The sequence below is a fragment of the Gracilinanus agilis genome, chromosome 2 (assembly GCF_016433145.1).
Source record: "Gracilinanus agilis isolate LMUSP501 chromosome 2, AgileGrace, whole genome shotgun sequence".
Classification (NCBI taxonomy): Eukaryota; Metazoa; Chordata; class Mammalia; order Didelphimorphia; family Didelphidae; genus Gracilinanus; species Gracilinanus agilis.
In genome coordinates, this window is record NC_058131.1 from 401,516,499 (window position 1) to 401,526,440 (window position 9,942).

Here is a 9,942-nt window from a genome sequence, read left to right on the forward strand (position 1 = left end):
GGGAGGGCAGGGGCGGGCCGAAGCACAGGAGACTCGATCTCGGACCTTCGAGACGCTGGCTGCAACTGCGCCGTGGGAATGGATTCTGAACTGAGCGGATTGCCGCGGACCCAGGTGAGAATCTGTTGCCTCTCCTCCCTCGCCCCAAGTCTTTCTCTCCCTTTCAAGAGTTCCCGACCACCCTAGCCCTCTTTCATGGGCTCCTCCTTTCTAAGATCTCAAAGCGTGATCTCTAGAGCTAGGCGCCCCTTTCCGCCTCCTGCAAGTTCTTCTCTCCCGCCCCCCGCCAGTTGACCCGCCCCTCCCTTATCAACGACCGGACTCGGCCCCCTCCTCGCCCTTTCCCATGCCTCAGTCTTCCCTGCCCCGCCCTCCCCCCACTATTGGCAATCTTGCCCCTATTCTGACCACTTGGTTTCCAGTCTTGTGCCAGGCAAGGGACTGAGTCACCAGAGAGGGGTAGCCTGAGTCAGTATCCAGCAATCTCGACTGGGGTTGGTCACTCTTGACATGGGTGCGAAAGGTGGGGTAGGGGAAGAGACGAGAGGAAAGGAGGAATAGGGATGGGACAAAAAGCAGAATTAAGGCTGGAGTAAGACACAGAGGGGACAGGGATGAAAGAAAATAAATGCTCATTTCACATGGAGTGTGGGGCTAGGATGTGCTAAATGGGATGTGGGAGTTATGTCACAGATCCCTAGAAGAGAGGGTAGTGGGATTCACAAAGTCAACCCCACCATCCTCCATCGCTTTCTTTCTTTCCCTGGCCCAGCCCTGACATGTCCGAGTTCTCTGCCCAGCCTGGCTGGGGCAGGATGTGGGGGCGGCTCTTTGGTGAAGGGACAGGAAGGAAGTCTGAGTGGAGACAATAGGTGGAAGGGGAGGAGGAACTGGAAACTGGACAACAGTGTTTTGGGTTAGAGCTGCAGAGACCTGTGGGAATGGTCTTTTCCACTCCTGCCTCCTGATTGAGACTAAGGTTTTTCATTCCCCATTCCACCCCACCCTCATTATGTTGAACCTCCCCTTCCTCTCCCCTGGTTCCAGGCTGCTGCTCCTGGGCCAACTACTTCATCTCCGGGCCCTCAGTGACCCCAGCCCCCTCCTGTGACCTTGGTCCCTTTCCTCACTCCACAGTGGCTTTCTAGGGTTCTAGGATCTGCTTTCTCAGTGACTCTTTGTGGTGTAATGGAAAGAACGCTGAACTGTGAGTCAAAGAAACCTGGGTTCTGACTTTGGCTCTGCCATCTTTTGGATATATGATCTTGGGCAAGTCATTTAATCTCTTTGGGTCTTCCTTTCCTCATTTGTAAAACAAGGGTTTGGGGCCAGATCTCTTTCAACCTTTGAAAATCTATGATCTCTATGACTCCTCATTTTGTGGGTCTATAACCCTATAGCTTTGCTTGATTGTGGTTGGGAGGAGGTTTATGGGATCTGAATGACTCCTCTTATACCCCAAAGCTGAGGAGAGAGTGTGTGAAGCTTAATTTGAGCCCTGTCCACCATTCCTACCTCCACTCTCTCTTTTTCAGGCAATGGCTTGAACCCTCATGGAGTCACCCAGGGACCTGGACATTGAGGTCTGGCTGGCAGGAGTACATCTGGAGCGCTACGCAGATACTTTCCGGAGGCACGGTGTGTCCACAGCTGCTGCTGCCCAAAGCCTGGGCCAAGAGGACCTTCGTCGAATGGGCATCTGGGCCACGGGTCATCGCAAACGGATTCTTCGCCTGCTACAGGGGGCCTCTTTGGAGGTCCCTACAGACACTCCACAGGACACTACCATGGATCAATCCCCAACCCCAGATCCTCAAGCACTCCCCACCAAACCAGTGCCCAAACCAAGGACTGTGTTTACTTTTTTCAGTACCACCCATGGTGAATCAGCCCCACCTCCCCTATTGGACCCTCCTATGGAGACCCTTCCAGTGACTCAGGGAGAGGATACCAGCTCAATAGTTCAAGATGAGGGGAGTATGGTCCCCAAGGGATCAGAGCAGTCTTCCCTAAGCACTTCTCAATCACCTGCTGTCCCCTCCCTTCCTTTGAATCCGCCTCCCATCTTGGACAGGATGACAATGATGCCCAATGATATCTACTTCGGGCTGGACCTTGGAAAGGGAACTCAACCAGGGGTTCAGGAAATGTGAGTGGTTTTAGCAATCAGTGGGAAAGGGACCAGAAGATCTGAGATTCATTAGGAGGGAGAAATAAAAAGGAGGAGGGGGAAGGCAAAGCATTTTGTCTGTCTTCTCTCCCTCTTTCCTCCCTGTGTTACAAGTTCCCTTCTGTCCTCAGGACTACAGATGGCTCCCTGCTAAATTCTCCTACTCCCATCCCCACCTCCAGACCCACAGCAGGCACAGGTCAGCAGAGGGCCATAAGGAGGGTTGGGTCATTAGAGGTCAGGGTTCACCATGGACATTCTACCAATTTACTTTCCTCCCTATCCCCATTTCACAAACTCCAGTGCATATCATGGACCCCAGCAGCCTGTACTATGGTGTTCAGCCTGTTTCAGTCCCTGGGATTCCCAAAGGAAGGAAGATAAGGGCTGCCAGTCAGGCAGCAGGTGAACCCAGGTATGTGCTTTGAGGGGAACCATGAAAGGTAAGATGTGGGGGAGACATAGAGAAAAATATTGGAGAGAGATTTAGAAGGGTCATAAAGGAAAAGATTTAGGACAGATAATAATGGAGAAGAATATAGCAATCTTGAGGAGAACAGAAGGGGTGAATTGAATCAACTGGTCCACATCTCTCCTCTGCTTTCCCTAGGCCAACCAGCCATGAACCAGAGGGGGGAGAGGACTGTGGCTATGCCAGTCTGGAGCTGCCTGGGGAGTCCATCCACTTGATGCCCAATTTGGACCCTGAAGAGCCTGGAGACGATCTCATCTCCCCCTATGCCAGCTTCACTTCACTAGCTGATCCCCCTGCACCTGTGCTCAGTGGCTGGTTGGACAAGCTCTCGCCTCAGGGGTGTGATTGGAAGGGGGTGATGTGGGGGGCTTTGGAAAGGAAAAAAACCAGGGAGGAGTGTACGGAGGGGAGGGAAACCACAAGAGAGGTGAGGTAGGGCTAAGGAGAGTAGATGGAAAATGTTAGTGACTTTGGAAGGAGGAGGAAGTCTATTCCCCTACCTGTAAGAAACCCTCTCCTTTCTCTTAAATAGAAAGTATCATCCTGCTACTTAGGCTGAGTGCAGAAAGACTGATTCCTCCTTCCTCCCTTTCCCCAGGAATTATGTCTTTCAGAGGCGCTTTGTCAGGTTCAATGGAAAGAAGCTGATGTATTATGGAAGTGACAAGGTGGGTTTGCATGTATGTAGAAGGTAGAAATGGAGTATGAAGGAAGGCCAGGAAGGTCAAGGAAGAATGTTAGGTTATGAAGGGATTTGAAGTTTGGTAGGGAATCCTGGAGGGGGGAAATGAGGGACTTAGGGAGAACTAGCATGAGGAGAGGAGTCTTCCTGGGGTCTCTAAGATGAATCATGAGTATTCACATATGGCAAGACCAACTTGCTATAGTTGTTATCTGTGGGTCAGTGCTGATCTCTCCCCAGGACTCCTTCCCTAAGGGGGTTATCCCACTGACTGTCATTGAGATGATCCGAAGCTGCAAGGATTGCAAGTTCCAAGTCATCACTAGCCAAAGGGTGTTTGTGTTCCGAGCTGAGAGTGAAGGTGAGAGGAGGGGCAGCCTGGGGTAGGAGGCCAACAGGCCAACTTACTGCCATTCAATTCCCTTACATCCAAAACAGCATTTATGAAGGGACCTACCATGTGCAAGATGGCAGACAGAATGGCAGAGTAGAGGACTGGCCTTGGCATCAAGAAGATCTAGGGGCAAGTTCTGCCTCTGACAGGCTGTGTGATCTGATTCGGTTGTAAGATCAGGAACAAATGATAACCTCTTAGTGCCCCAGGAAATCTTCGATTAGATGTTGCAGATGATTTGTTGAGTTTCCACTAAGGAGGGCATTTCCACACCAAGAGTTCCATACATTTATGAAATCACAGGTCTGGAAAAAAAATATTACAAATCATAGGTATTTATGATGCCAAGGCAAACATGAAAAACAGCTTCTGGCTCCAAAGACCTTACGTTCTACTGATCATTAGGGCATGTAAACATAAATAAATACAAGATAATATGAGGAGGGAAAGAGTAATAATAAGCAAGTATCAGGAAATGCACTAGATGGTCTGAGCCTTGATGGAAGACAGGACTTCAAGGTGAAGGTAAGAAAAAGAGAGCATTCCAGGCATGAAGACAGTCTGGGCAAAGGCATGGTTGGAGATGCGAGTTGGTATGTCAAACTATGGCCAAAGGAGGTGGTGCAGTGGAGAAAGCTCTGGGCTTGGAGTCAGGAAAATTCCTCTTCCTGAGTTCAAACTGAGCCTCAGATACTTACTAGCTTTGCAACCCTGGGCAAGTCACTTAACCCTCTTTGCCTCGATTTCTTCAAATAAAAAATGAGCTGGAGAAGGGAATGGCAAACCATTCTAGTATCTCTGCCAAGAGAACCCAAATGGGGTCATGAAGAATTGAACTAAAAAATGACTCAACAATAATGTCAAATTATGGGAACAAGAACATAGGACAGTTTGGTTAGAACAGAGAGTATGTGAAGGGGAGTAATACAAAGTAAATATTGAAGGCAATCTGAAAAGAGATTATGAAGGACTTTAAATGACAAAATGAGAAGTTTCTATTTTATTCCAGAGGCAATAGGGAGCCATCAGAAATTCTTGAGCTAGGAAGTGCCATAGTCAGGACTATGCCTGAGGAATATTATTTTGGCAGCTGTGTGGAGGATGGATTGCACAGGTTAGAAAGAGAAAGTAGGAAAAAGGTTCTTGTAATAGTCCTGCCCAAAAGTAATAAGGAATTGAACAAGGTTGGTGGCAGTTTGAATGAAAAAAAGGACACAGATAACAAAATATACAGTAAGAGTACAAAAATGTGTGCATATGGGGAGATGAGAGGTGAAGGAGAGGAAAAGTTAAGGATAAATGTGGGGTTAAGGTTATGAATCCTGGGTGACTAGAAGCATGGTGGTACACTCATAAGAAGCAGAAAAATTTAGGGGAGGAACAATTATAGAAAGAACCACAATAAATTCTGTTTTGGACATTTTGTGTTTGAGATGCCTATGGAACTCTCAGATGGATAAGTCTGTACATTATTGCTTCATAATGCCAATAGATCTTTAATGGTACTAGTCCTCTCAGAGGGTGGTCACATTGGTCACAAACCCAGTCCTAATATCCTCCTGGGCATTATCTACATACCCTCACTCTCCGATACAACCTCCCTAATCTGCTAATCCACTTGCCTTCAGTTCAGAGGGATAACTGGTGCTCCACACTGCAGTCTCGACTGAAGGAGCAACGGCTTCTAGGCAACCCCCGACCTCCTCATCCACCACGGCCCCTCCGCACAGGGACCCTAGAGCTTCGGGGACACAAAGCCAAAGTGTTTGCAGCTCTAAGCCCTGGGGAACTAGGACTGTACAAGAGTGAGCAGGTAAAAGAGAGAGAAGTGGCATTAGGGACAGGTTGGGATCCCAGGTGGTATCAGCTGGATGGGGGCCCTTCAGAGGGTACTATCCTCTAGCTCCTGACCTCTAGATGGACCCCTGATGCTTCTTCCTCAACTCTACCTCTTCAGTCTTTTTCTCTGGGCATTGGAATTTGTTTCATTGAGCTTCGGGGCTGCAGTGTCCGAGAGACCAAGAATCGAAGCTTTGACCTCCTTACACCCCATCGGTCCTTCAGGTGGGCAGAAAGGGGTTGAGTCTAGGGCGATACCTTCAAATGGGGGTGCAGAAGCTGGGATTCAAGGAGTCTTTGGTCAGAATAAGTCAGGAGTGGGACTTCTAGGCAAAAAAAAAAACAGCTTAAGGAATTCATATTCTAGGGATCAGTAAGTATATTAGAATGGTGTCTAATGGGGCTTACAGATTCTCAGAATTAGAGGGTACCTTAGAAGCCATAAAGTCTAATACCTATTTGAATAAGCATCCTAAGAAATATCCAACAGGTAACCAAACCATCCAGTCTTTACTTGAAGACTTATTAATAGGGAGAACCTTACCACCTCCAAGGCCATCTATTCCTTTTGGAGAGTTCGTGATGAAATGATTAATAGCTGCCTCCTGGGGCCAGTGGGAGCTGGAGGATCTGAGAGTGAATCTGTAGGAGGGAACAAGGTGGGTCGTAATGTGCTGGCTCGAATATCTCCCTGTTTCCTCCCCCCCCCCACCCCCCAGCTTCACAGCAGAGTCAGCCTGTACTCGCCAGGTCTGGGCAGCCGCACTTCAGGAGGCTATCACTGAGACTCTCTCTGATTATGAGGTGGCTGAAAAAATATGGTCCAATCGAGCAAACCGACAATGTGCAGACTGTGGAGCGTCTCGTCCTGACTGGGCCTCAATCAACTTGGGAGTGGTCATCTGCAAACATTGTGCAGGTAGGCAATACTTGGCCCAGGGGCAGAAAGGCCAAGAGGGAAAGATAAGTAGTGAGGAGGGGCTCTGAGGGGAGGAGAGTGGGAGCTTTATCTCGAAGGCCGGTAATGCCCAAACCCATTGCTTTCCTATAGGACAGCATCGGGCTCTAGGCTCTGGGGTGTCTAAAGTGCAGAGTTTGAAACTGGATACAAGCATTTGGAGTAATGAGATTGTACAGGTAAAGATGGGTTGGGTAGCCAAAGGGAGGGTATCTGGTCGGAGTGGGAGTAGAAAAAGGCTTGGGGTATGGCAGGGTGGTTGAGATTTACTGGAACCAGTCACTACAGCTCCTTTGACCTTCTCATCTGTCAGCTTTTCCTCATCTTGGGTAATGATGGAGCCAACCGGTTCTGGATAAAGGCACTGCCTCCAGGAGGAGGGCTGCATCCAGATACTCCTCCTGGCCCCCGTGGGGACTTCATCTCCCGCAAATATCGACTTGGCCTCTTTCGGGGGCCCCATCCTCAGTACCCTGACCATAGTCAGCTGCTGCAGGTGGGAAAACTAGGAAGGATGGAGGGGATAAACCTGAGTGTATTGTGTGGGGTAATGGCTGTCCCTTAGGCTCTCTGGGTTTGAGAGAGGAATATGGCTCCAGTGGAAGGGGACTGATGGCTTCCCCCTCCCTCATTCAGGCACTGTGTACAGCTGTGATGGGACCCAACTTGTTGAAAACCATGATTCAGCTCTTCTCATATGAGGAACCATGCTCTGAAGGCAGTTTCTCTAATCTCCTTCCCTTAGGTAATTCCTTTCTGATGACTTCTAAGGACCCCCAATCCTCTAGGTCAAAACCCTTTACCTTTCTCTAGTCCTGGCATATCCTTCCAGGTTCTAATATGACCTTCTCTAAGTTCCCTCTATCCTAGACTTTTCCTTTATATCCTCTTGGGTCCTTCCTTACCATGGGCAAATCTAGAGTTTAACTAGTGGTCAACTTTATTTGAATTCATACATCCAGAGTTGAGTGGGAGGAGGCTTGAAGGTCAATTAAACAGGACTTTCTATTCCACTATCTCCACCTCACATCCTACCTTCCATCCCAAACTTCATTTGGGTGGGTGGGAAACTGAAGAATCTGGGCCATGCTTCCATTATTAGAGCAAAGCTAATTTGGGCTCACACATCTGCATTGGTCTCCTGATCTAATCTTCCTGCCTCACCCCACCCTACCCCATATCATCCTTCAGACCCATTCCCTGGTGTGTACAATGAAGTCCTGGTGCCTGCTACACTAAGTGGCTTTTTGCACTGCAGTCCAATCAGCAGCAAATCTGGACCACCACCCCACCGCCGGGGTCGGGATGGTGAGGAAGAGGGACCCTGATAGAAGAGTTGTAGAGAGAGCAGAAGCAGTTCTGTGGTGGGATGGATGGGAGCTTTTGAACCTTTAATGATGTTGGGGAAGGGTCTGTACTGGGAAAAATTATTTTATGTTATTTATTTAAAAAAAAAACCTACTTTCCATCAATGTATTGGTTCCAAGGTAGACGAGTGGTAAAAGCTAGGTAATGGGGGGTAAGTGACTTGCCCAGGGTCACATAGCTAGGAAGTGTCTGAGGCCAGATTTGAACCTAGCTTGCATCTAAGCCTAATACTGGAAAAGTTTATAAAGAGATGTTTGAAATAGGAGGTTGCTGCCTGATATGTGGATCCTTCCCTCCCATTTTTGCAGCACCCCCCAGGCTGTGGTGTGTGTTGGGTGCAGCATTGGAGATGTTTTCGTCAGAGACCAACTCAGAGCCAATCAGTCTGATCCAGCCTCAGGATGTAGTGTGTTTGGGGGTAAGCCCCCCACCAGTTGACCCAGGGGACCTTGACAGGTAGCCCTCCAAGTACTTTCATAACCTTTTTTTTCTATCACCCAAATCTTATACCTCCTTCCTCTGCCTTGAAGTTCTTTCTACTTGATTCCTCCAACTTTATGCCCCTAGGTTCCCATTCTCTTTTGAACTCATTCTGACTGGAGAAAGGGTCCAATACTTTGGGACTGATGGAGCTGATAGTCTGGAGGCCTGGACCAGAGCAGTGGGCAAGGTGAATCAGAACTTGAAGTTCCCTTTATCATATACTATCACCTTTCACAAGGATCCTTTCCTTATCCCCATCTATGTGCCTCAGGCTCACAAGCCCATTCCTGTGGGCATTCCTGAGGAGATGTTAAATCCCACCAGTATCCCCACAATAGCATCCCTCGTATCTCTCTTCCCAGATAAACCAACTGATGTTTCCATCTCTTTCCATTTTGATCTCTCTCTCTCTCTCTCTCTCTCTCTCTCTTTTTCTCTCTCTCTCTCTCTCACTCTCTCCTCTCTCTATCTTTCACTCTTTCTTGTAATCCTACAGTTTATTAGATGACTTCATCAAGGAACAGTTTCCCCTTTTTGACACTACCACTCTGGGTCTCTTTGGGGAAGTGGTACTTGACATCTGTTATTCAATTTCTTTAAAGCAATAACTTTAATGACAACAATAAAGGTGAGAACTGAGGCAGCAATTTTGTAGAGCCTCAAGGCCTCTGAGGACTGTGTCGATGAAATCAAACTAATTAAAAGAGACCTTGCCTACAAAATTCTACTGGGTGACTTGTTAGGACTGAATGGAATATTTCATCCAGTTTGCTGCTTACAACCTACTGCCATCCCACACCACCCCAACCTGAATTGATTAAGTTTATTTTTATTGTTTTAAATTAAATGTTTTATTGAAAAATGTATATTGAAATTCAATACAACCACATAAACTTGTTTACCAACCATTTGCATTTAATATCAATGAAAAAAATAGCATAACTTTTTTTTTCATTTGCATATATTAGTACCCACCAATCCAGGTTACTACCCACCCCTCAGTTTGAAACACTCACTTATAACAAATTTGTAGTCAGATAAAACATATTAACCCTTTGGCCATGATCAAATATTCCTTCCAACAAAAATTTAATAAATTGTTATTCTGTGACCATTTCATCAATTCAATAGATTGAATCAACTGTTCTTAACAAGTATTTTTAAAGTCCCTATCATGTAGTAGGCACTCTGCTTGGATCTGGGAATAAAAATCAAATAAAATCTTTGCTCAAAGGCATACATCCTAAACCTTATCCTATTCAAGTGAGGATTAAGAGAAATTTATTGTGTTCATGCACACATATAAGTGTATACATAATATATTTGAGACAAATGCAAGATAATTTTATTGTGGGTGGAGAAATTAATTTAAGGGAAGGTGACATGCCATCCCAGATCTCTTGGCTCCTGGAATACTACCTTTTACCCTATTCCATTCTAGGACCTCTCAGTACTTTCAGCTATTTGACTCCTCTGGGGTTTTGTTTGATTGAAAACGTGAAAGTATTTAAAGGCATTCTGGCGAATTAGCAAGTATTTATTAAGAATATACTATTTTCCAGACACCATTTTC

The 9,942-nt window shown here is 46.9% G+C and overlaps 1 protein-coding gene across 1 annotated transcript; it reads left to right on the plus strand.

The window, feature by feature from the left end:
* Positions 1 to 1,476: 1,476 nt before the first annotated feature.
* LOC123233833 (arf-GAP with Rho-GAP domain, ANK repeat and PH domain-containing protein 3-like) lies at positions 1,477 to 8,757 on the plus strand (the record flags this gene model as incomplete). The annotated part of the gene is made up of 15 exons (XM_044659873.1): positions 1,477 to 2,149; positions 2,302 to 2,369; positions 2,474 to 2,585; positions 2,781 to 2,984; positions 3,244 to 3,313; positions 3,568 to 3,688; positions 5,350 to 5,534; positions 5,679 to 5,785; positions 6,280 to 6,479; positions 6,612 to 6,697; positions 6,832 to 7,014; positions 7,155 to 7,263; positions 7,710 to 7,826; positions 8,195 to 8,342; positions 8,454 to 8,757. Coding segments are annotated over exons 1-15 (2,610 nt in total), but the record flags the coding sequence as incomplete, so codon positions are not given.
* Positions 8,758 to 9,942: the final 1,185 nt, after the last annotated feature.